Here is a 27,446-nt window from a genome sequence, read left to right on the forward strand (position 1 = left end):
TAATTTATGCAAGGTTTATAGTTAACTTCAAATTTTATATTTGTTCTGGGGGTTTCCAGGACGAAAAATACCAGCATATAGTAGGCTGTTTGAATGTATTTGTTGAAATCTTTATAATTTGTACTTGGGGAACTTAACACATTTTTCCGAGAATGAAATATGTTGAACAAGTTTGAACCGGACTTTCACTTGTCATTTTGTAGTTCAGAGGGTCTCCTCGGCCCTGTGCCTGTGGTCTGAGCACTCTTCCCCACTACTGGACATCTTAGCAGTATTGAGTGCTCTTTGCACAGAGGTCCCTTGGCGCAGACCAGCCTTTGGCAGGGTGTTTTCCTGCTTCTCACCTGTGATGAGTCGCAGGTGGCCTCCTGTTGTAGTCAAGCTAGAATGCATAAACATGCGCCCGCAGGCAAACACGGAACCCACTCAAAATTCTCAAGGGCAAGCATATTTAAGATGCTAGTTCTTCTTAATTGTTTAAAAAAATCAATAGATGTTTAGTAAATAAACGTCTAGCTTTGCAGTGGTCTCTCATTTCTTAAGAAATGCCATGCTGGCTTATGTGGCAAAATTAAAAATTAATCTTCAGATTATTCCTGCTTTTCTACAGGTTAGAAAGCAAAATTGCCTTTTACTCAAGTTCAGTATATCCACAGTGTCCTCCCAGCCTTCCTGGTTCTTTTTGTAAGATATCCTGTTTTTGTGTCTGAAATTAGCTAATTGCTGGCAGGCACAGTTCATGGTGGTTGAAAAGGGCTGATGATGCTTTCTGAAAGCTTAGCGTTATTGATTCTGGTGTATGTTCTAACCCAGTGACTGGTTTACTTATTTCTTAACTGCAGTTCTAGCCAGGGATACATACATTTTACATTGTGATTCAATACACATGAATACACCCTTACCTAAAGTAAGTTTCATGAAATAATAATTACCCTTACTACATGTATTCCAATATCTTCTCTTTCATTAAAAGTATTTTTATTGAGGTATAGTTGATTTACAATATTATATTTTACTTCTTTTTTTAATTGCTTGTCATGATCTATTAAATGAATTAACATGACCTGCCAAAGGGTTTCAAACTGTAGTTTGAAAAAACAGTCTTAAGTTATATGACAATTTTCACTTTTTTCTTATGATTTATAATATATTTGAGGGTATCATTTCATTTAATTTGCATTTTTCAAACTACGAGTCTTCAATGAGGACTATCCCAAGTGTAATCCTTCATCTACAAAAAAAGTTAAATAATTAAAAACAGAAAACTTTGTGGGGATTTTTGTTTTTTTCACTTGTTTGGATGTTTTGAAGTGAGGATGAGTTTTCTGTTCTTTTATTCTTTTTCCATATAGTCAACTATTAAGCAACATATTAATTATAAGATTTATGATCCCTTTATTTGTTGAACTTTGTTATGACTAACTTGGAAATGTTTGTTGCTCGTCCAGCAACAATTAATTTTTTACATTTAATGTTTTACATTTTATACAAATTGTGGCAAAGCCGGTAAGGAACACTGAGGGGCATAATTTGTAACTTGTCATTTAGGGAGATTTATCAAAATTAGCTTTGCCTCTCTACCTTTTCTGTTCAAAAAAGTAGAAAAAATATTTTAGGCAGAATTTTTTTGTTTTTCTGGCTTTTAATGAGCTCCGTGCATGCTTGACCTGGTCAAGACAATGACATTTTGACTGTATGAACATCTTCCTACAGAATTAGAAGTGTTTATCACCAACCAGCCAAGATGAATATGGTGAAGAGGATCATGGGGCGGCCGAGGCAGGAGGAGTGCAGCCCGCAAGACAACGCCTTAGGACTGATGCACCTCCGCCGACTCTTCACGGAGTTGTGCCATCCTCCCCGGCACATGACTCAGAAGGAACAAGAAGAGAAACTGTACATGATGCTGCCAGTGTTTAACAGGGTGAGTCCAGGTTGCCAAGCACATGCCTTTTGTGATGGGGTGGTACTGCAGGAGTCTTGAGGTTATAATAAGTCACAGATGGGAAAAAAAAATGATAGAATGAATGAATTTTTAAGAAGCCTGATTCCTTCCTTTCAATTTGCTATAAGGTGATTTGATGTGAGATCTGGTCAGAATGAACTCCTCTTAGTTCTAGCAGATAAAAGGAAGATTGCGAGCATTTTGTAAAATGTTCCTCTAAGGGTTGATACTTGGAAGAGGGATAGGTTGTAAATTACCACTTATGTTATTTCCATTACCTTTTGAAGTGATGATTTATGGCATCAAATGGTGCAGTCGCCCAAGTCCTTTTTACACTTTGAAGAATCATCTCAGTTTATTTTGTTGTTTGGTGGATTTTCTGTAAAAGAACTTGTAAGAGGATAGTTATAGGCTCTAGAGAGTCAAAATAGAGCTAATGTTTTAATGTATTTTGTCAAGTTGATCACATGTAGCAATCTTAGTGGGGATTTTTAAAATTTATATCAAAAATGTATATGTACATAGTTTAAAAAGTCAAGTACTTCCACAGGCTTATAGGGCCCTGCTGCTCTCCACTGCTAATTGTTGCTGCCACTTTTAGCTATTTCAGCTTTTACATAACAAACAATACTTTTACTGTTGTCATGATTGTTCAGTTTTAATTGACTTCTTACTGAGAAATAGGAGAATTAGCTTTTTTTTTAAACTCCCCATCCCTCCAAAGCATGCACACACATACATTCACTCATACATGCTACCCTCCTCTTGTCCTTTCCATACAATAATGCCATTTGTTTAAATAAGATTCAGTGCTTACAGTCTACTGACCCTGCTGTAAATATTATTCATAGATGAACCTTATAGCAAACCACCACTATTTTGCCACTCGTATAGAACTTGTTTTCCCCAGACTTTGTAACATAACTGTCTCAATTTCTGTCTTTCCTCATGTCTCTTTCTTTTTCTCCCCCATCTCTCTTTTTCTCTCCTTAGACCTATCTCTGTCCTTCCCCTATCTTTCTCTCCTTCCCTTCCTGTTTCTGTCTCTTTCTCCCTATCTCTGCCTGTCTTTTCCTGTGTCTCTCTTCCCCATCTCTCTCTCCTCTCTCTGTTCCCCTCTCTTGGTCTCTGTCTCTCCCCCCCCCCCACCCCCCCAGTTCTCTTTCCTTCTTTCTCCCCTCCCATGTCTTTCTCTTTCCCCTGCATCTGTGACTCATTGTCTCCCTCCCAAAGTCTCACTTGATCTCTTTATTGTTTGTTCTCTGTGTCTGTTAGTCTTTCTGTCTGAAATTTTTTCTAGGTTCTTCTTCTCAATATTTTGAAATTTTATTGAGGCTTCATGATGAACCTTCTTAATCTGCAAACTTGTACTTTTTAATTCTGGGAAAATATTTTGAAATATTTCTTTGTTAATATTCTTCCCCTTTTCTGCAGCTCTGTCAATCAAATATTAACTCTTTTGGATTAACCTTATGCTGTCATATTTTTAACGTCCTTGAATTCTTCTTTATTAATTTAAAATTCTGTAATATCTCCTCATCCCTCTGAAAAAGCTTTTTCAAATTTTCTTATGCTTCTTTCATTGTTATTTGCTCCAGATTACTGTTTTTTCTTTGCTTATATTATTTTCTTTCATATTAGAGTAGTCTCCAGATGTCTGGTGATAATTGTCTATACACTGATATTTAGGAATGAGGTATTGAAACACTAATTGGAAAGTACGTGTGCAGAGGTTAGACTTTTCCAGTGGTAAGATGATCTGGCTGGATAAAATGCGGAGATTGTTAACCTAGGATATGTTGATATTCCAGGAAGGAGTGTTTTCCAGTCTCCTGCCTGGAGCATATATACTTGCTAGTGTTTTCTTAAAGCTAAGTTGAGGAACAAGACTGATGTTTCATATTCAGTAGATTGACTTTCACTTAATCTCCAGTTTGCACCTATCAGTGTTCTTGGTTGTTCCTCTCTAAGGGTTAGACCTCCAGGTGTGTACTGCACTTGGGAGGAGCAGTCACCTTCAGTTTCTGGGCTGTTAAATAAGAATATCTACCTTGTGGGGTTGGTATGAAGATTAAGTAAGATAATGTACTTAAAGCACTTAACAAATGCTTGTCCTAGGGAACTTGTGTCTATTATTGTTACTGTTGTTATGGCATTAAAAATAAAGACATTACAAGGTGAAGCAAAGATTATAAACTATTTATGCTGAAATAATTTCATATTGAATATATGCTGAAATACATCTAGTTTATGTGTTACTCACACCAAGCCAAAGGCTAATTAGACAACAGAGAGGAGGGATAGACTCTACATATTCTATGTTTATTTGTTTGCTTATCTCTTCATTTATTCTGTTATTGTGCATTACTGATTCATTCAGTAAATATGTGTCAAACAAATCGACATTGTGCTATACATTGGAGTTCTGAGATAAGATAGTCCAGTTTTATAAATCAGAAGTGTCATGAGGAAGATAAACATGTATTTCTGTTGGAGAAGAGATAAACACATAAACAGATAATGGAATAACAAAGAAATGTAGTATTAGAGACACAGCAGAGTATTATGGCACACCTGAGAAGAAAGTCATCGGAAAGTCTGTGGGGATCAGGGAAGGGGCATCTCCCTTGAGAATGTGATGTGATTCTTGAGTCCTTAAAAGATATGCATTAGCCAGCTTGGAACTAACTGGGCTAAATTAACCAAGAAGGTAATTAGAGTAAGAAGTTAAAGCATGAATCAAGGTAAAGGCTACAAACATTTTGATGTGTGCTAGCATCTATAAGTGGTCCAAGAAGTTGACATTATGTCGAGGAAGGGTACTGTTAAGTTTGATAGGCACATCATGACAGGTTTTATATCATATTAAGTGCTAATACTTTTTCTTCGAGGTGTGCAGAGCCAATGAAGTATTCTAAGCAATAGAATAAGAAAGGAGAAGGGACCAAAGCAAGGCTGTCTCTTAGGTTTCTCATTTGGGAAACTGGGTGGATATTTTTCCTAGTAGCTGAGAAGGAGAGGCCTAGGGGACAGATTCAGTTTGGGGCATTGAGTCCAAACTGTTGATATTTGTGAACTTCCCAGGTTCCTCCAAGTGGAGGTATTCAGTAGGCAATTAGAAAGCTCAGGTGAGGGACTGTGGGGACTACTGCAGAGATGTGGTAGTTGGAACCCTGGAAGGGTATAAGACATTACTCGTGCCTCCTACTGCCCCATGAGTAGTATGCTAAGGATGAACCATGGAGAATATGAATGTTTAGTGAAAGAAGGGGAACCCATAAAGGATACAGAGCAGGAATGGGTCAGTAGCAGTACAAAAAGAATCAGGAGAGGCTGGTTATGGAACTCAAGAGATAAAAGTGGCAAGAAGGAGGAGAGCAGTCAACACCATCCTGTACATTAGAGAGACCCAGTAAGATGGAGACTGAAAAATGTACATGAGATTTGCCAGTTTGAAAGTTACTAGAATGGCAGCATGAGAAAGCAGTGAGTTGGGCAGTGAATGGGAGATGAGAAGAGACAGTATGGACTCAGCTTTTAGAAATATGAAAGAAGAGGGGACAAGAGATTGATGGAGGTGAATTTGGCAATAGGGGGTTTGTGTTTGTATATTTCTGGTGTTTTACTTTGTTTTTAAAAATGGGAGAGATCCAGGCATGCTCATGAAGAGAAGGAAAGAAACCAGCAGAGGGGGAAATTGGAAATTTTTAAGACAGTGAAATTGAGCATAGAGTCAAATTACAGGGGGGTGAGTGAGCCTTGAACAAGAGACACCGCACGCTGCAGGAGAGCATGTCTTGTTGGGTGTGAGCACAGATTTGTAGTGAAAGTAGTGGACAGTTGAATAAGATCTTGCTTGATGACCTCAGTTTCTTATAGTTATCAACAGAAGATGTGGTCTGTTAAGAGTCTGGAGTAAGTAGGTCGAGTAGGAGACTTTAGGGAATGGTGATGGTTTGGAATATTAATGAAAGGGAATCAAGAAGGATAGTTGAAAGGGACAATAAAAGGCTTAAAGAGTTTTGAGGGCTCAGTGAAGGTTGGAGATAGTAAATTTGTACTGGATCTTATCCATGCAGGCATGTGTGATTTTTCTCATTCAGTTACAAAGCAGCGTGTGTGTAGAAGTAGAAAAGATAGATAGATGCGTTATATTGGGACTGAGGTTTTGCTGGGCTGGTAAAGCAAGAAGGGCAGGAGTAGAGGGACAGAGCATAGTTAGAGAGACTAATTCACATATCACTCGTGGAATTGGGTGGGATACCATAGGAACAGAGCAGAGGATGTTCATTTTTTAATCTATGAGATAAAAGGCTGAGAGTGAGGGAGGGGAGGGGATGATAGAGTAGGAATATGAGGAGAGGTAGGGAAAGGTTTAAGACAGCTGTTTTGAAATTGGGAGAGAACTGATTATGGATAAGCTATTTTTTCAAGCCCTGTTGAGGTAACAGTCATTAATTTTTATTGCAACCAGTCCTAGGAAGTTGGTTGTTTTTTATTTTAATGTTTTTGTTTTACTTCAATGTCACAATGTACTATTAGCTATTAAGTAGTTTGAGATAATTTCCTTCTCTCAGATTCATAAACACTGACAAGGTGATGATAATGTTAAGAGTAGTTAGGACAATTGTTATTCTCAGCTATTAATATAGATTAATAACTAATATCCTGCATATGTGTCCCATGTATTTCATCAGTTAAGCTTCCACAGTCAATTCAAGTGAGTCTTAGACTAGGAGACTCAAACAAATACTTGAGGTTTTTGGGGTTGTTTTTTTTAGAAGATTTAAGTTGCTTTAGTGATTATTCTCTATTGCTTAGACTGTCTTAGTTCTGTTGTGTTCTGTGTTGCCATGAGTCTCTATTCTTTCAAGTCAGAAGTTTTTAGTTGGCTGATTAAAAGCATATACATATGCATTGCCTAAACCTCTAATACAATGAGTGATTTAAATATCATAAAGGTTCATTCAACTTTTTTTTTTCTGTTTTACTGTGCTTCACTTTATTGCAGTTTTTACAAATTAAAGGTTTGTGGCAACCCTGCATTGTCAGATGATGGTTAGCGGTTTTTTTTAATTAATTAATTTTTTTATTGAAGTATAGCTGATTTACAATGTTGTGTTAGTTTCAGGTGTACAGCAAAGTGATTCAGTTACATATATATATTTTTATACATATATACATATATTTATTCTTTTTCAGGTTCTTTTTATCAACTTTTAACTAATGAAAAGAAAGTTATTTCTGTACTATTGTGACCAATTTAAACAATATATAAATTATATTCATTGGCCTATCAACAAACTAAAATTATCCTTAGATAAGACATCACATCCATTAAATTTTGATATAGATAACCATATTTATTTAATGTTTGACAATTTATACTTGAACGTTCTCCACTAGTAAGAAATAGCTTAGATGAATGAATAGCTCAGTATGGCTCCAGACATCCTGCCAAGATTGCCAAAAATGAACTGTACTGTTGATTTTTGAGACTTTGTTTGATTCATGCCAAATGGCAAATAAACCATATTACAGTTAGACATGGATATCCATCTACAGAATCGTTTTTAAAGTGTGCTCCATACTGTTATTTCAGTGTGTGATTTTGGCCTTTAAGAGACACGAGGTTGAGAAATGGCATGTGTTAAGCCCCTTTTTCTGGGCCAGGACTCATGCTGGGTTCTTCAGCTGCCTCCTGTGCTCTTCATCACAGTCCTGCAAGGGCACTGCTGGTATCCTCCTTCTCACCAATTCTCTCAAACTGAAAGATTATGGTGAGGTCTGAGAATAGCTGGATAATATTTAATCAGCATTCTTAAAAATAATTAACCTTTAGTCCCAAGAACAAAAGATTACAGAAAAAAATACTTCATTTAAACATATTAAAAAATGAATAGCATTTTAGTCATCTAAAAGTTAACTGCCATTGTTAATTACCTTGGTGTATGTTATCATACTAAATTGTGTATGTTAAAATATAATCTTTACTAACTGGATCTTCTTTTAGAGACGACTCTTGTTTTTGAATTTGCTTCTAATTTATATTCAAGAAACATCTAAGTTGAATCCAATGTCTCTTTTTTTTTTTTTTTTTGCGGTATGCAGGCCTCTCACTGTTGTGGCCTCTCCCGTTGCGGAGCACAGGCTCCAGACGCGCAGGCTCAGCGGCCATGGCTCACGGGCCCAGCAGCTCCGCGGCATGTGGGATTTTCCCAGACCGGGGCACGAACCCGTGTCCCCTGCATCGGCAGGCCGACTCCCAACCACTGCGTCACCAGGGAAGCCCCCAATGTCTCTTTTTTTATCCCTCACAAGCAACCTTTACTTTTTAAATTGTTAGCTTTAGAGGAAGGATACTCAAGTTCAGAACCAAATGCGAGATAGATCAAGAGTCAGACAAATGAACTATTTGCATATATGAGGCTTATGTTTACAAATATACAGCTTTGTTACTTATTGCATAGTACCAATATTGGAGAATGGAGCTTAGGTCTGTGCAACAAAGGACTTCCTAGTTTCACCCTTGATATGGTTAAGCTTACTTACCCAGTCACTGGCAAAAGTGGGCAAGCCACACTCAGAGCAGATGAGAGTACATGTTCTCTTGAGGCAGGCGTACCCTAGAAGGAGAGAGAGGGACTGAGATACACCTTCTCATTTTCTTCTCCTGCAAGTTCGTGGTCCTTAGGAACAAGAAGACTAAGTGTTAATGTAATGATTTATATTAATTGGTAAATGCAATTACATCTTCACTGTCAATTTTCAAAATCTGTTAGATATATGAAATTATTCATATACTCTGTAACTTAATTTTAGATATTACATATATTTAGGGGGAAAAAGACACCATTTTAGAAAACTTTGTAAAAATTCCTACCTCTCTCTTACTAATATTTAATAAAATTTTACTGAATAGCTTCATTTGGTAACAAATATATATTGAGCCGCTGCTTCCTGCATGCCATTATACAACACCATTCATTTGTTCCCCCTGAGTATACCAAAAATATTTTAGTTGAGGAGCAGCCAGGAAATTTTCTGAAATTTATTTAGGTGGATATTTAAAATGACCCTTCTAAAAACAAGTTGAGCTGTGCTAATTCCCTCGCAAGGTGAACACTGTGCAAAGGTATAGTGATAGGGTTCCTGCAAAGTTTAATTCAGGCAGTATATTACTGGGTGACTAAGAGCATAGCTTGGAATCAGACAGACCTAGTTTTGAATTCTGTCTCCACCACCTCCTGGCATCTACCTTCTCTAACCCTTAATTTCTTTTTCTGAAAAATGGGAGTAATGTGTAGGATTTCATGAGATTCGAATGACATTACATGTCAAGTATTTGAATAGTGCTAGGCACACTGTAAAGGCTCATTATATGATAATTGTTGTTATTTTCATTAAGTCTGCTAAAAGGCTTTTTGTTCCTCAGCACTGTTTTTTTCATCTGGGTAATGAATGTCACATGTCTATTATAGAATCATCCCTCTGAGTTGAGTGTATTAACCGACCAGTTCTCTTGCTCAACTCTCCCCTTTAACAGATGAGGGAACTAAGAACCAGAAAATTTTGACCAGAGTCCCTGTGGGTGGGAAGGTAAATCCCAGCTCTGTGCTCCATCCTCTGTGGTGCACATTTACATGCATGATTGAAGCACTATTTCCCACTATTTGTGGAAGGTGGTGAATACATACCTAATATTTTTAGATTTAATTGTTGAAGTCAGTCACCAAAAAATCTCTTTTCTTTACTGCCTTACACATTCAGTATTATCTAAAATGCCAGATACATGTTTTAGTCCCTGTACTTCTCCAGCCTTTTCTTGCTGCATTTCCCCTCTCATTGGAAACACTCCAGTTTCACCCACGCCTTTTGATCTCTCAAGCTCCCAATCTCTTGCCCACGGTCTTAGCACAGTTCTTCTCACTGCCCAGAACCCTCATTCCTTGGCTGTTTGAATTGTGACCTTTTTTCATTATTCAGTATCATCCTTCTGGGTCAGTGTCATCTCAGAGAGCGTTTCTGATAACCTTTTCTCACTCCAGGCATTCCCTTTCAATTACCCTGTTTACTTCCTTTATAATGCATCACTATCCAACATAATTTTCATTTTTAAAATAGCTTAACTTTTGTCTCCCGTGCTAAAATGTACATTCCGTGAAAACTGGAATTATATTTGCTTTATTTGCCTTTGTATTCACAGTTCTTTACTTTTGTTTTCAAGGTTCCAAATATTGCCTGGCATATATAGTAGACCAGTAAATATTTATGAGTGAATAAATGAAAGAGTGAATCAGTCAGTAGTGTTGGGTCACTAGATTAAAGATTGTTTACGTTAAAGAAGCAGTAGTTCATTTCAGGTTAGCAAGTAGGACATGGTCCTTTTTCTGTAACATTTGGCTTGGTCAATTCAAGCAACACAGCTTTTGAAAAAAAATTCCTTATGAAAATAAAGCTGTAAATATCAGGATTTGTATGAAAAGTTAGTTGCATTTTTAACAGTGTATTTTCCACCCAGCATGAAGACTGCTTGAATAACCATATGTTTATGCTAAGAAAAGAGCTATTTATTTTTTGAAGTTGTCTTACTCTTAGGATAACATAGTGCTTAATAATTCTTAGGAGCAAAATATACATCAGCATATTCTGAATAATAGGAATACTTATCTACTTTAAATCAGTTTGTCAAAAGGCTTAATAATTGCCTGAGCAAAATATACAATTGCTTTGTAAACACCTTCATTAGGCAGTTACATACTCATTTCTGGGTGGAAGTAGAATGGCTATTCAAGCATGTGTCCTTCCTCACTAGAAACCAAATGGTGTAGATATTTTATTTGATAAAGATAGTTGATGGTTTATTTTAAAAGATGCACTTTGAGTTGCAATATGTTATTTTTATATGGACCAAATAATTAAAAAGGGAGGAAAGAAAGGAATGAATAAACTTTGTCGTAATCAACTGTGAACTTCAAGCGAGGTTGATTTTAGTAACCAAATTGCTTTGGTTTGATATTAATGTAGTCTTACAGGGCTGTGCTTACTGGGCATACTTTTTAAGTCTGTGAGATAAATTTGGTCAATAAATTGGCCATTCTTTTCATTTTTCTAAGGCACAGAAATTATTTAATAAAAATTTCAAGAGAGAGTGACGGGTAGAATCTCTCCTCCTTGAAAGTATGCTCAAATTTAAAATTGAGGCTTCTCAATTTCTAATCTATCTCCAATTTGTTTATTAAAAACTATGGTATTTAGCAGGCGACATAGGTTAACTGTAAGCACATAACATTTATCAAAATCTCAGCAGAAAAACAATTCATTGAGGAGTTCCTGAAAAGAACAGTTTGTTTGTTCTTTGAGATAATTTAAAATTGTGTGTCAAGTTAAAGAACAGACTACCTGGCTAAAAGTATAACCTGTAGAACTGATTTATCATTTGTTTGGTACTTTCAGCTCAATTTGAGGGTGATTGTAAGAAACATGGTGTCTATTGTAAGAATGTAAGAAACATTACTATTACAAGGATATTATAAGTTGTATCCTTTTAATAGGATCCTTGGAAGAAAATCTTTACATTATGGTATGAAGAATAGAGGTACTTCGTTAAATATATGTTTTCCTTACCTAAGGACATTGAGAACCATGTAATTCATGAGGTTTTCTCTCCTGTATGTTTGAGCCAAAATTCATGACTAAATATGGCAAATATAGACTTTTTTTCCCCAGTCTACCTCCCTAGCCTTGGTTTTATTATTTGATTGGTTTTGTTCTTACTTTTTGTTTATATTCTCATATTATAATTTGTGTCCTTGCATGCTACCTAAACATTTTCTAGAATTTGGTTGTGGGAGCAGGCAGCATACAAACAAACAGCCATATTCAGGGAACATCCCTGTAAAAGGCAGGGTGCTAGCTTGGCAAGGAACACAATGACGGGTAAGATACGTTTCCTCCCTTTGCAGTGACATTTGAACAGATAATAAGAATACAAAATATTGTTTAGTTAATATTACAGTAGAGGGCTATCATAATAGTTTTAGGAGACACAGAATTCTCTTTTAGCTATAAAGAACATTTTTTAAAAATATATTTATTTGGTTGCGCTGGGTCTTAGTTGCAGCAGGTGGGCTCCTTAGTTGCGGCTCACCGGCTCCTTAGTTGTGGCAGGCAGACTCCTTAAGTGCGGCTTGCTGGCTCCTTAGTTGCCCCATGTGAACTCTTAGTTGCGGCATGTATGTGGGATCTAGTTCCCTGACCAGGGATCGAGCCCAGGCCACCTGCATTGGGAGCATGGAGTCTTATCCACTGTGCCACCAGGGATGTCCCACTATAAAAAACATTTTTTAAAACAATATTCCAGGATGCATCCAGTTATATAGCTATTATAATACTATTTCTTTTCCTATGACAGTCTGTCCAGGTTTTATTTTTTTCATTCTCTTTGCTGAACCTATGCCAGTTTTAGAATGATTTATTCTAAAGTTCATCTAGTGTAGATTTTTGTAAAGACAAGTGTATTTCATGACCCTCTCATTCATTTTTATTCTAGTCTTTTCATTAACAGTCTTGTTTTGGGAATTATTATGGTTAGAATTCAGAAATTCTGAGGTATAAGATGAGTTTAGTAATTCTGTATTCAGCCCAGGACTTAGCATTAGATAAGTCCCTGCTTTTACCATTATATTTTCTAAATATAAACTTTAGAAGTTTATATTTTTTATAACTTTATATTTATTTATAAATATAAAGTTTATATTTATTTATAAACTTTAGAAGTTTATATTTATTTTCTAAATATAAACTTTAGAAAATATATTTACATTATATTTTCTAAAGTTTATTAGTAAGATTGATTTAAATTTTATAGATAACTGGTCTTTGGCTTTTAGATTTTGTTTATTTAATTATTCATTCAACAAATTATTTTACATGTATAAGAAAATGTGGTTAGATGGCATTTATTGAAAGAGATATGTTTTAAACTTACTCAGATCGAAGTAACTATGCAAGCATACTTTCCTTGATTTTCAAGTCATATCACACTTTGAAAAGCACATAATGAAAGAAAGAAGTTGACAATGCTGTATTAAAATTGTTTTTCTCATCACAGGTTTTTGGAAATGCTCCGCCAAATACAATGACAGAAAAATTTTCTGATCTTCTGCAGTTCACAACACAAGTCTCACGACTGATGGTGACAGAAATTCGAAGGAGAGCATCAAACAAATCCACAGGTATTTTTACAGAAACCAGCAAAAACTAATTTATTTGAATGGACAGTTTGGTAAAAGTGTTGTCGAAATCTAACAAAAAATTGACCTGATTTTAAGCACATGGATTTCAGTACCAGTCCCCATTCCCATTCTTACTGTCATATTCTTACTGTCAGCACCTTTTACTCTCAAGTGGAGTAGTTCTACCCAAGGCTACTTTCCTTGGACCACTACCACCCCTGACCTAACCCTTTTAACAGCACTCTGTTTCCTTCTGAACAAAATCCAAATTCCTAGCATGACATTCAACACAAACTCAGGACCTGGAAATACATATGTATACCCACCATTTTTGCATACGCTTTTTTATTTCTTGTTTCCTTTTTCTGTATTTCAACCAAATCATGAGTTACTTATAGTCCCAGACATTTCTGTGCTCTTTTTTCTATCCTTGTGATGCTTCATTCAGGAAGGAGCATCTCCCCCCATCTTAGTACATCTAAATCTTCTCAGCTTGGATTAAGTCATACTTCCTAGATAGAATGTTTCTTGATTTCCTTAATCAAAGGAAAAGTTTTCTCTTCTTAACTACTCAGCTTCACGAGTGGTGTTTATATATGTATCTTTATCTTTCTGTTAGACCATAAACTATTTATTAGTCTTTGTATAACCTACAGTCTTTAACCACAGTGCTTTACACAGTAGGCCTTTTATAAATGCTGCCTGAATAACTTCTTATTCATAATTAGGTAATTTTAAACTTCATAAAGTATCATCCCATTTAATCAAGATTAAAATAAGATTTTTTGATTTTAATTACCATTACTCATTTTCTAAATTAGCAATATGTTTGAAGGATTTTATCTTAATTTTTATCTTGTTGCTTTGGTTTTTAGTGGTTGTTTGAGTGATAGCTTTCCTACTGAAGCATTAGACCAAGAAATCAATAATTTAAGTTTTGTTTCTAGTGTCTCTTTGAAAAATCACTTATCGTTTCCACCCATTGAATTATTATCTTTCCAATTGTAACGATAATGCCTTTGTTATATAATACTTTTTTTTTTTTTTGCGGTACGTGGGCCTCTCACTGTTGTGGCCTCTCCCGTTGCGGAGCACAGGCTCCAGACGCGCAGGCTCAGCGGCCATGGCTCACGGGCCCAGCCGCTCCGCGGCATGTGGGATTTTCCCGGACCCGGGCACGAACCTGTGTCCCCTGCATCGGCAGGCAGACTCTCAACCCCTGCGCCACCAGGGAAGCCCTATAATCCTATTTTTTAATTTAGTTTTTACTTTTAGTTTTAAAAGTATATAGGTGCATGGTTTTAAGGGTCAAATAGTTTATAGGTTTATTAAAAACAGTATCTCCCTTCCATCATCCCGGTTCATCCTCATTTTGCACTCCTAAGATACACTGACTTTTTACGTCTCTTAACTTTTTTTGGTATTTGCCTCTGTGTCTCTAACTAATGTGCTTATACTGTGTGCCCTTGATTTTTCATATTTAGATACCATCTCCAGGCTTACCACAAGAGAAGTGAGACTTTTAAGCTCACCACTATCCCACAGATTCTCACTTCTATATCCCCATATCATTCTATCATAATTTGATTAGATCAGTATTCATTACATTATTGTGACTGAAAACATTATACAAAGGTGAGCCATATGATATACTCTGATTACTTTTTCTTTCTTGAAAACTTCTCCACCTCTATCAGTCAGAGTTAATAATTGCCTTATTTTAAAAAAGCTAGTTTTCTACATTTTCATTATGCATTCTTCCCCTACTCCTCTGTTTTTCTGAATTTCCCCCAATATCACTGAAGACATCAGATATTCTGTCAGTTTCATCTTCTTGCAAATAGCTCTTCCAGAACCTTCTGGTCTGCTTTAATCTGTAGTAGTTGCTCTCTAGGCCAGCTGGACAGCTGTCACTTTTTCATCTTCACTCAGTTCATCCTGGGATGTTTTTCCACCTCTTTGGGATAGAGTCTCTGTTTCCAAAATCTCATGTCATCTTTTTTCTCAAATTAACCTCCTCATTTTTGGTAAAATATTTTTTCCAGCAGCCTCCTGAAAAAGGATGCAGGGCAGTTATTATTTTGGTTTTTGGATTTTGTATTTGTTTTTAGAAATCTGTGAGTGAGGGCTTCCCTGGTGGCGCAGTGGTTGAGAGTCCATCTGCCGATGCAGGGGACATGGGTTCGTGCCCCGGGCCGGGAAGATCCCACATGCCGCGGAGCGGCTGGGTCTGTGAGCCATGGCCACTGAGCCTGCGCGTCTGGAGCCTGTGCTCCGCAACGGGAGAGGCCACAACAGTGAGAGGCCTGCGTATCACCAAAAAAAAAAGAATAATAATAATCTGTGAGTGAAAATTCCTTTGACTCTTGCTATATAAAATGAGTTCCTTCCCCTTAACCATGGAAGGTGACAAGCTTTCAGGTACTGGGCTTAGAACAAACTTTATCACATCATACAGGATGGCTTTATTGCAGAAAGGGGAACTTGTAGAACCAGGCTTCAACAAGAGAAAAGAAGGCACAGATCCATCACCCTCGTTATCTCACAGAAGTGTGCTTGGGATATTCCCCACCCAGAGCATGAATGCAATCATAATGGTGAAGAAACACCGTTTGTGATCTAAGCTGTTTGAGTACTGAATCTGAGTTCTTATTGGATGTTTCTAGGAGTTGTTTGAGAATGCTAGCTGTTTAGTTCCAGGAGACTTGGGGGCTCAGGGGAAGCTACAGGCCCTCCCACAGGGAGTGGAAGCTACGAGTGTCATAGAAAATTAAGCTTGGGTGCAGCACCTCTGGAAACATGGTCAGTGGGTCCTTCTCCAGGCAGCCTAGGTTGAACTCCCAAGGTTATTTTGGAAAATCTCTCAGCTCGCATTACATTTATCCTCCTTTCAGTGGATATAAGGTCCTAGATTGGAAATCATTTTATCTCAGAATTTAAAAATAATTTCTCCATCATATTTTAGATTCCTATACTCCTAGTAAGAAATCTGAAGCTACCTAAATTCTCCATTCTTTCTCTGTGGCCTGTATTGTGTGTGTTTGTGTGTGTGTTTTATAAAAGCATTTAGAATCCTCTCGTTGGCCCTCCTCTTCTAAAATTTCATGATAACATGCCTTGGAGTGGACCTATTTTTATACATTATGCTGAGTACTCACTGGACCTGTTTAGTCTGGAAATTCATAGCCTTTAATTTTGAGAAAGGTTTGTGAATTGTTTATATAATAATATCCTCCCCTCTGTTTTCTCTTTCTTATCACGTGTACCCCTAAGACTGTCCCTCTCATTTTCTTATCTTTCCTCTCTTATTTTCTGTCTTTGCTTTTTTACTCTCTTTGCTAGGAGAGCTTTTTGGTTTTACCATATATTCCTTCCGTGGGTTTTTTTCTTTTTTTCCCCATTTGTGACACGATACTTTTAATTTCTAAGAGATTTTTTTTTCTTTTTTATTGGTGTCTTTTGCTTTCCTTTCATGGCTTCTCTTAACGCTCTGAGGTTTCTTTTCCTTTTCTTTTTTTAAAATTTCTTTTCAGATTTTTATCTTCCTCCACAGTCTGTTTCTTTCAGGTAGTCTTTTTTGTTACTTTATTTTTGTCTCTTTTATATTAGAGAATGTCCTCCCGTGTATCATCCTTGGCCCTCTACTGCTGTATAAGAATGGAATCTTGGAAAGTTGCTGGGTAGCTTTGTAATTGTGGCTGGAGCTTGCCTGGGCCTCAGCTTAGGGTCATTTTGCTAAGCCATTCTGTTGACCATCTTTCCCTTGAGCTAGACAGAGTCCCCAGAGAAGAATGTCCAGTGTTTACTTAGACAGTATATGTCTGACTCTGAACATTTTAGAAGCCAGTGTCTGAGGACCCTCAACATTTAGTATCAATACATAAGCTTCTATTTTATCTTCATGATGAGCCCACAACTGTGCCTGGTGTAATGTCATTGTCCCCCCTCCACCCCAATCCAAACATCCTCTGTTTTTCTTTTTAGTGAATAAATCTCTAGTCTACTACCCACACAGTAGTGGGGATCTGGGCGTCTAGCTGCTCTTACACAGACTTCACCAGTCCTTCTGTGTACAGTCCCACATTTACTTCTGTTTCTAAAGGTACTTAGTGCCACCAATTCCTGAGCCTCTTGGAGGTTGTGTTGTAGTTAGCTGCTTTTTTGTATTTTCCTTGTACTTGCTTTAAGATTCTAGAGTCTGCTAAATCAGTTCCCACTAATTTCTGTGCTGTTTTAGTATCCAAAACATTGTTGTTTTCACCTTTCCTATTTTCTTTGTACTTATGGGTTTATGATTTTTTAAAAAAAATCCTTAAACAACAATTTTAGTGGGCGTATCAGTCTGCTTGGACTGCCATAACAAAATATCATAGACCAGTATAAAACAGGAATTTTTTTTCACAACTCTAGAGGCTGAAATTCTAAGAGCATGGTGCCAGCATGATTGGTTTCTGGTGAGATCTCTCTTCCTGGCTTGCAAATGGCACCTTCTCAATGTGGCCTCACCTCCAGGAGAGAGAGCTCTCTGGTGTCTCTTCTTATAAGGGCATTAATCCCATTATGAGGGACACACCCTCATGACCTCATCTAAACCCAATTACCTCCCAAAGGCTCCATCTCCAAATACCATCACATTAGGAACTAAGTCTTCAAATATGAATTCTGGGGGGGAGGGCACAATTCAGTTTATAGCAGTGAGGTTTCAGGACAGAGAAGAGATAAATGCATGTGCTCAACCTTCCATCTTTAATGGGGGACCCATTATGGAGTCTTTGGAGCAACAGCCATTAAAGTATTTTTAGATTGAGGACAAAATCTCTTAATCAGAAGCTGTACATTATATGAATTGATGTATGGACTTTAAAATGAGGCAGTTTTAATTATATTTGTAGTCCTTGAAGCAAGTCTGGTGAGAGGTGGTCAAGATAGTTTAAGGTAAACTTCCTGTCTTTTCCCTTCTCCACCAGAATGGGATTGCATCCTTTTTTTATCTTTATTGATTTCAGTTGTTCCTATACAAGTGAAAAGTTTGTCTTAAATATAAGATTTCTGTGTTTTATGCCTTTTTAGCTATTTTAAATAGGTAGTATGAAGGGAAATTTCTTTGTCACATGTTGACTCCTGTCATTGCATTTTCTTTTTTGAGTGACAGCCCTAGATTAGAAAAAAAAATTCCAAAGCTTATTTATACTCTGTTCACTGTTGCTGTCTTTATGAATACCTAATCTGCATGTTTGTAGAAAAACATTTTTCTACATTGGAGATTTGTTTTCCTAAATCTCTTTACAGTTTTATATCCATAGGGAAATAATGAAGAGTATCTTAAATGGAGGAGATGTCTCATTGTTAATTACAATAATAGTTACATAAGTTTTTTTTTTTTTTAAACTTTCTATTTTGAAATAATTATGGACTCACAGGAAGCTGCAAACATAGAGAGAGCCCCTTGTGCCCTTCCTTCTTCCATTGGTGACATATTGTTTGCCAGGAATTTTAAGATACATTTTTTCATATCATGTAATTCCATGTAAGTTTTAGTTTTAAACTTTTGAAATTCGTTAACTTCAGAATCCAGTGAGATTCAATTCAATTTTGTGTAAGTTTTACCTCCACAAGAGAAACCTTTCCAAATCACCCTATCTCAAATATAGATCTTTTATCCTGTATCTCCACACCAGTGAGTATTTATTCAGTCACCTTAAATACTTCCTTTAGAGGTTTGGTGTCATCTGAAAGTACCTTGTTTATTTACTTATTTAATGTTATTGTCTCTTGTGTTCACCCCTGTAAAAGAATGCTTGTCACAGATTAGGTGCTCAAAAAAGTTTTACTGATTTTGACATAGGATTTCTCTGTGCTCCCCCCTACCCCATTATGCTTTAAGAGTTAGAAGAGTGTTAGAAAAGCCAGCTTACTGATGTTTAAGAGAGAAAAGCATAGTTTTGGAGTGTCTCCTCTGTCAGCCTTGAAGAACTCTGGCTTTTGGAATCCTTGTTCTCTTCTTTCATTTTTAGTTTTGAACATTGGAAGTTTCTTTTGATCAGTGCTGTTATCAAAAGTACTTTCATGGAGATTTTTTGATATTTTGATTTTTCTAGTAAAAAATTCTAGATGTTGAGGATCTAGGTACATCCTGAATCATCTTTCTTCTTGCATATCCCATTCTGGTTTTCCGATTGATCAATTGATTTCTATTGTGGTTAAAACACTAACATTAGATCTGCCCTCTTAACAAACTTTTGCATGTACAGTACAGTAAATTGTAAGTACAATGTTGTACAGTAGATCTCTAGAACTTTTTCATATTACACAACTGTAACTTTATACACATTTATCAACAACTTTACATTTCTTCCTCCTCTCAGCCTTTGGCAACCACCGTTCCACTTTCTGCTTCTATGAGTTTGGCTGCTTTCAATACCTCACATAACCTTTTATTTTATAGGAAGTTATCATTGAAAGTAATTTTTGTTATGATTTACATGCACATAATTTTTCTCCAAAAAGAAGCAGGTGGAATGAGTCCTCTGTTATTCTTTTGAAAATTGGCTCTATCTGTTGTGCATCAGAGAAAGATTATTTTTCCAGAGCTCCTCTGAATTTGGTGTGAAATACTTACTTTGTTTGTTACCTAATCACCATTCACATATCAAGTCTTTTTACCAGATCACTTCTAACATTCATTGTAGATATCTCAGTAGGAACCATGCTTATTGGCAATTCTGTTGTTTAAATCTATCCATCAGAAGTTAGTAAAAATGGAAAATTTTAGGTAGATCAACATGCAAAGTGGGTACATGGGCTGATTTGTAATACAGTAGTCCTCTTCTCTCTGTCTCTCGTAATTCTCTTGGTTATAGCCTCCCTGTGGTTTTGTTAAAAATCTATAGTGACTTTCAACTAATTTGAAAAATATATAATTTTGTAGCCATATTGTGTACAGGATATGGCTTAAGACTTTTCCCTATCTCTTCTAGTTATTTGTTAAGTTCAGCCATGCAGTCTGTTTAATTCTAAGGTCAGTCACATGGTCGATTTTACATCATTGAAAGAGAAAATTCCCACCTGTGTAAAAATAGTATCTTCAGTTTATTGTTAATGACTTTGCTGCATGCTAGGTGCCACTGTTAAGCCCAGTGCTGTAATGCCCACTGGGCAGCGGCCCAGTGATAGAGAAGCCAAATGATGCTGACCACAGTTGGCACCTGGTGCAGCATCTTGTGGTGGGATTAGTATAATGTAGTGAATCCCCAATTAGACAACCCAGCCTTTTTTTTTAAACAGAAAAACAGTGTGCCCCGCTGTCCTCCAAGGATTTCAAAGCCACAATACCTTCAGGTAATTTCATTCCCAAGGTGTGATGATGTATTATCAAATTGAAAGAAGCATGGAAGCTATGAGTCCTAATACTATTTTTCTCACTAACGTGGAAGTGGTTTTTTTTGGAAGGGAGGGGTGGGAATGGGCGTTTAGGGCTTGGTTTCTTAGTTAATGAAAAAAGTGTAATAGTACTATTGATGTGTCTCACATTATCATCCTGAAGCATAAGTTTGAAAATGACTATGCTTTAAATGGACTTTGCAAAAGGAAAAAATATTGTATTACACTTATTATTAACACGTTTTGTGTTCTGGTTGTTCTGAATGCAGTCTAATTGAATTTACTTACACTCTCTCAGTGTAGACTGGGAACTTAACATTTCCTTTAAAACTGTCTACATATTCTTATTTAATCTAATAATGAGCTCTACTAACTTCATTTCTGTATTTTTTGGCCTAACTATGTGTACTGTAATGCAGCATGAAAGCTAAAGCTTAAATCAAAATGATTGGCAACTCTCAAGATGGGCTGATATTAATATGTTCTTTTTATTATAATCTTATAATCTTAAGTTAAATCAGTGTTTAAATTTGTATTTGTTTAAAATTGGTGAAAATAAAAGATCATAATGCTATATTTTTTGACTAGGAGCGTTTTTCAAAGTTTTAAGAAATTCTGTGGTTTATGGAGGTTTAATATGTTGTCTACATAACTTTTTAAAGATAGCACTAAATGTTACATACTTTTACAATGAGCTTCTTGATTTATTTAAAATGAAAACTCGGAGATCCCATCAAGTTGTTTTGCATGGCAACCTACTGAAATTAGTAGGTGAAAGTAAAATAGTTCTTCTGAATATGTTTGTTATGTAAAGATAGTCTATTTTATCAATGAGAGTTTCCAATCTCTCCTGTATTATTCAGCCACAACTATTGTCAAGACTTCTTTGTATGCACCTGTAATTCAAAGCCAGATAACATAATTGTATATTATTGCTGATGTAACTGAAGTCTCTATCTTCTTCTCAAAAAGAGCAGTTGTTATTATTAAGTTGGTAAAATTGTTAAAGGGACACCATTAATAATTATACTGTCTTGATCCTTTTCAAGGTTTATTTTCATACGTATTATCTCATTTAATCAGCTCAGCAATCTACTGAACTGTTGTAATGTTTAATAACAAATAGGACATTTTTGAAAATACATTGTCTTTTCTTATCTTGAGGAATATCTTAATGTTCATTGTCAACCAAAACGAAAGAAACCACACACTTTTGTAAATGCCATTGATCAGATAGATATATAGAACTGTTTCAAACCAAGAGTACATTTTTGGTGTTTTGGTTCTCAAAATAACCATTGGCATTCATTGTTCATAATTGGCAACTTGTTGAATAGCAGTGAAAAAACATATTTGTCCAAACTTCTTTTAATGTTAATAGTGTTAAGTACTATGGGTGGAATCTGGAGTCACTCAAAATGTGTCTTATCTGTAGGTTTCTAGATTCTCTACCAGGGAGATAAATTTGTTTACCTTTTAAAGTAGGCTTAGTTCTTCAAAATATTTTTTTCCCTCTGTGAGAGACATAGGTGGTATTGATCAGTTGATTTACCAATCAATGTTTCTTTTTTTAATGAAATAGAATTTCATTACATTTGTGTAATTGTAAAATAAAGCAATTTGAAGACTGCAGGTATTTTTTTTAAGATGTTGAGTTACGAAATTGGAAATGCACAATTTAAAACCAAAGTCGCCTGGTTACGAAGAAGCCTAGGAAATGAAAGCATAGCATGTCAGCCTTTGATTAAGAATTTTAGCCAACTGGTAAGGAGCTGTTTTCCTTACATGAGCGTTTAATTACTATCAAGGAAAGACTGCTCGTGTTATATAGCAAATGGCTGGGGTCCATTGTAGGCTTGCAGGAAAAATTTGCAGGTTAGTTTTTACCAATGATCTTAAACCATGATTGCTAAAGATGGTTTCTCAATGGTATTCTTTTATTTGTTTTCTTCTTTCTCTATTTAATCAGCCTTGAACATTGCTTTCTTTGTATTACTCCCCTTTCAAAACTTTCAGGAATCTCTGTTACCCATAATAAATGCAAACCTCCTGATGTTCTTGAGAAGTTGAATTCAGTGTGTCCTTTGATCTCCCTGGGTTGATTTATTCACTCATTTAACAGGTGTTTATTGAGTGCCCACTTAGTGCCAGTGATGTGCTCCATACTGGGGATCAGCTCTGAACAAGGCTGACAAAGTCTGCTCCCACGGTGTTTGTTTTCTAGAGAGGGGCAAGAGACTATAAAATCAGTGATCATGAATACAGTAATTTCAACATTTACCAGATACTGAATACCCGAAGTAAGCCAGGGTTCTGTTGACTTCTCTTTTCCAGTAAAATTTTTTTATCACTATCTTTATCTTTTACAGGCTAAGTAGCCTGGATTTGAATATAAGTTCTGTCCCTGACTCTAGGCAAATTACTTATCCTCTCCATTTCTCAATTTATATTATAATAAGGGGTCTAAGAATAGAAAATAACTTACAGGGTTCTACATAAAGATTAAATGAGTTGAATCTGCAAGCACTTAAAACAGTGCTTGTTGGGCTTCCCTGGTGGCGCAGTGGGTTGAGAGTCCACCTGCCGATGCAGGGGACACAGGTTCGTGCCCCGGTCCGGGAAGATCCCACATGCCACGGAGCAGCTGGGCCCGTGAGCCATGGCTGCTGAGCCTGCGCGTCCGGAGCCTGTGCTCCGCAACGGGAGAGGCCACAACAGTGAGAGGCCCGCGTACGGCAAAAAAACCCCACAAAAAACAGTGCTTGTTGTACAGTTAAGACTCAGTAAAAATAAGGTATCTTAAAAAATTTTCCTTTAGCATGTTCTTTCAAATGGAAGTATATAAAGATGAAATATGTCCAGCACAGTATCATGTGTAAGTTTTGTATCATTCAATTATTGAATAAAACACTTTTATCTTGATTGTCTTAAATGTCTTAAAGGAAAGAATACCTCTAAAGTAACCTAAATTCTATTCTACATCCTGTGTCTTTATGACGTGTGTTAAGTATACGTTAGTAAATTAACATGTTGGTTTACAGTGAACAGATTGGACTTATTTTCTGACTTTAATTCATCTACTATTACAATGTAAAAATTGATGAACTCTGTGCTGATAAAATTAAATGCATGGTTAAGGATTTATCCATTTTCCCTTATCCTTAAAAACATAATCAACTAAGTTGACTTTCAAAGATTCTTCCAACACTACAGTTCTATGAATGACTCCCTCACTGTTTATCTCTTCCTAATGTCAGCTGTTCAGGTCACCCCTTGTGTGTATCACTGAGCCAACCTCCTAATTTGTTTCCCCCATCAATCTCTTTGCCCTTAAAGTTTGTCATACACATCACTCTAAATTAATAGTCTTAAAATAATCCTTTCATCATCTACTTTGCTCAAGAAACTACATTTGCTCCCTCTTGCCCAAAGAGTCAAATACAGACAGCCCTTAGCTTACCTTCCTTCGTAAGTAGGCATTTTCTGTCACTACTATTGATATTAGACTCTAATTCTCAGCATATGCTCTTCTAGAATGTGAACCCTATGTTATTACAGTTGTTCCTCTTGATCATTCCTCTAGCCACACTTTTGTTTTAATACAGTGTGCCTAATCTCTCTGTTTCCATCCCTCCCTCCCAGTTTCTAGAGAGACTTGTTTTACAGGCAGGTTTAACTCAAATTTCCCCTGTTACGTGACTCTTTTTGACTAGTTTGTGACGTACCTTTTCCTAAAATATATAGGTTGACTTTTACATTTCTGTATTGATATGATGACATCTACATATACCATTAAAACATTGCTCTCTTTAACATATTTTGTATGTGATTTCTCTCTACCTAATGACTTTCCTTTGGTTTTATAGAGGCTGCAAGTCGGGCCATAGTCCAATTCTTGGAAATCAATCAGAGTGAAGAAGCCAGTAGAGGTTGGATGCTTCTGACAACAATTAATTTGTTAGCATCCTCTGGTCAGGTAAATTCTTGGCTTTCATGTTTGAAGCGTCTTTTTAATCCTCTTGGGATTTTGTGAAATTAAATTTATCATCATATCCAAATAAGATTTTATGATAATCTGTGTATTCTTCTAATTCTTCTTACACATTATTTCATGCTTCTCACAACATCTCTATAAGGAGGTTAATGTTTCCATTTTACACATGAGGAAATGCTTAAATTAGAACAGTGTTTTCCATCTTTGTCACATCATAGCACACATAGAGCATGGTACCATTTGTACAGCACACTGGGCAAAAAGATGGGCTACCTGTGGCTGGAGGGAAGTAGCCCAGGAACTGCATTTCTGTAACCCATGTTAGGGAAACTTTGACTTGGAAGAGTCATCTAAGATTCTTCTAAGGTCACTTAGCTAATAAGGAATAAGTGACATGGAAAATACTTTAAAATTTTTCTAACTTTTATGCAAAATAAGGAAATATTGTCATTTTCAGGATAATACATATTTCCTTCCTACTTGATTTTTTCTGGAGATTGCTTTTTTTCCCTTTAAATCAGCTTTAAGCATCTGTCATGATACATATGGCATGTAGTCATTTATGTGCTGTTTGAATACCCGATTTGTGACCTGTGATGTCTTGGGGATGAAGGAAGTTTATTCAGCCTTCTAAAATCCAGAGTATAATTACCTTCAAAGTCCACACGAATCTTGAGAATGACTAGTGTCTAAATTACTATGGGCTTTCAAATACCTCATGGAATTTACAAAAGTAAATGTGACATCGATCATACTACCGTGACAGGCCACAGGAGAAACAGTGCACATTTCTTAGTAACCATATCCTGAAACCAGTTACTAGCCTAAAGTAAGCAGCACTAGAATTTTTTTTCTTTGGAATGGCCTGTTTCCTTTTTAATTTGCTGGGTTTTTGTTTTGTTTTGTTTTTTATTTATTTTATTATATTTTAAATTTTTATTGGAGTATAGTTGATTTACAATATTGTGTTATGTTTTGTTTTTTAAATCAGAAAACGAACAAGACCAACTTGTACTGATTTACCTGGGACTATCTGAGTTTTGGCATAGAAGGCCCACATCCCAGGAAACCCCTCAGTCCTGGGCAAATGGAGATGTTTATTCACCCTAAGTACTAAGTAACCTTCAGATAGTCCTAAAGTAGACCATTGTTTTCATGTGTCTATGGCCATATCAAGTGACTATCAAAATACCAATTCTACTTGCTATCGATGGTAGCTATAAATGCCTCTACGTTACTGTACCAAAGTTTGGTTTGGCTTAGAATAATACATAAAATAATAGTGTTTAATTGGAATATTTCTAAGTTTTATTCATGTTTTCTGTAGTTGCACTATTTTTCTTTCTCTCTTGTGAGCATAGACTGTGTCATACCATAACACCTAGAACATGGTAGAAAATCAGTAAATGTGTATTAACTTAAATGTGCACAAATGGATAGACCAATTTAAAAGCATAAGAAAAGAATCAGGAGAAAAGAATCACTTAAAAAAATTACAAATGTTGCCGATTACCGGTTTGGATACCCAGTTGTACTTTTAATCTATCCGTTATAAGATGAAAATGAAAAATCATATCATTTTGCTTAATATGAAGGGATAGCTAGTAATAGTCTAACTGGAAAAAGACATTTAAAAAAGAAAATTCAGTGTTATGTTTTTTTTTTGCGGTACGCGGGCCTCTCACTGTTGTGGCTTCTCCCGTTGCGGAGCACAGGCCCCGGATGTGCAGGCTCAGCGGCCATGGCTTACGGGCCCAGCCGCTCCACGGCATGTGGGATCTTCCTGGACCAGGGCACGAACCTGTGTCCCCTGCATCGGCCGGCAGACTCTCAACCACTGCACCACCAGGGAAGCCCCAGTGTTATGTTTTGAGCTGACTTTCTTGTTTGCATGCTATCTTCTGTTGGCAGCAGTGAGATAGAGATGACAAAAACATGGTCCTGAATCAACATGTAGATGACAGAGATGAAGTGGATGAAGATAATACCATAAAATGCAATAATGGGCTATATGTAGTACTATGAAAATAGAAATGGAGTTGTAAATTTTGTAGGTGAGGGTAGGAAGAAAGATGAGGAATTAAAGTTTCAGGCATGAACAGACGTTTAAATTGAGAGTCAGATGGAGACATGGGGTGTCTAGAAACAATAAATGGTAGATGAGAACTGCAGAGAGCTTTTGAGTATTAGAAGAGGGAAATCATAGTGGATATGTAGAAAGGGGCCAGATCTTGGAAAGGATTGTTCCTTAGGCGCTCTCTCCTCCCCGTCACCCGGCTACTGCATTAGTTCAAGTCCGGCCGTTCTTACGGTTTTCGGTACTAGTTTCCTAATTGCTCTCACCTTCCTGCTCTTTAATCTATGGTCTATACTATCACCAGCTAATTTTCTAAAATCTGATTCTATAACTCCTTTGTAACACTTCATTGGGTCTCCAATCCCAGCAAAATAAAAGTAAAAGTAAAATGGGAGACCACACGCATAGGTCATTGAGCATGTATAAACCATGGGCCACTTAACCCGCTCTCTAACCCCAGACAGGGTATATAGTGATGAGCCTCAGTTGCTCCCTTTGTAACGTAAGGAGCGTATAGTAATAAAATCTACCTTGTAGGGATGACTTGAGAAATAGGTGAGAGCATGTATTTAAAGTGCTTAGCTTTATGCCTGTTATATAATAAACACTCATTAAAGATTAGACATTATTATTGTGGCTTTTCAGGAGTCAGCAGTTTTGGACTCAGGTTCCTGAAACATTCTGTACCATATGGCCTAAGCTCCTGTGTATCTTCCAGGTGATCTTTCCCCTCTTGTTTTAATTCCGACACTTTTCCATTCTACTCCTGCCAGTGGTGATCATTCCCTTTTATATTAGCCTGAATGTACTACC

At 36.5% G+C, this 27,446-nt stretch overlaps 1 protein-coding gene across 8 annotated transcripts in view; it reads left to right on the plus strand.

Annotated features, from left to right (window-relative positions):
• Positions 1-27,446, plus strand: part of WDFY3 (WD repeat and FYVE domain containing 3) — a 256,297-nt gene that overhangs the window by 83,553 nt on the left and 145,298 nt on the right. For 7 of the 8 annotated variants that reach the window (XM_029234758.1, XM_029234756.1, XM_029234757.1 and 4 more), the window contains 3 exons: positions 1,714-1,924; positions 13,059-13,182; positions 24,429-24,538. In XM_029234758.1, the coding sequence (XP_029090591.1) occupies positions 1,745-1,924; positions 13,059-13,182; positions 24,429-24,538 (414 nt within the window). In that variant the 5' untranslated portion in view covers positions 1,714-1,744. Of the gene's footprint in view, positions 1-1,713; positions 1,925-13,058; positions 13,183-24,428; positions 24,539-27,278; positions 27,352-27,446 lie in introns of those variants that run through there. The other variant, XM_029234760.1, reaches the window with a different exon arrangement.

This window comes from Monodon monoceros, unplaced genomic scaffold (genome assembly GCF_005190385.1).
Source record: "Monodon monoceros isolate NGI ecotype Baffin Bay Population unplaced genomic scaffold, NGI_Narwhal_1 Super_Scaffold_20, whole genome shotgun sequence".
NCBI lineage: Eukaryota > Metazoa > Chordata > Mammalia > Artiodactyla > Monodontidae > Monodon > Monodon monoceros.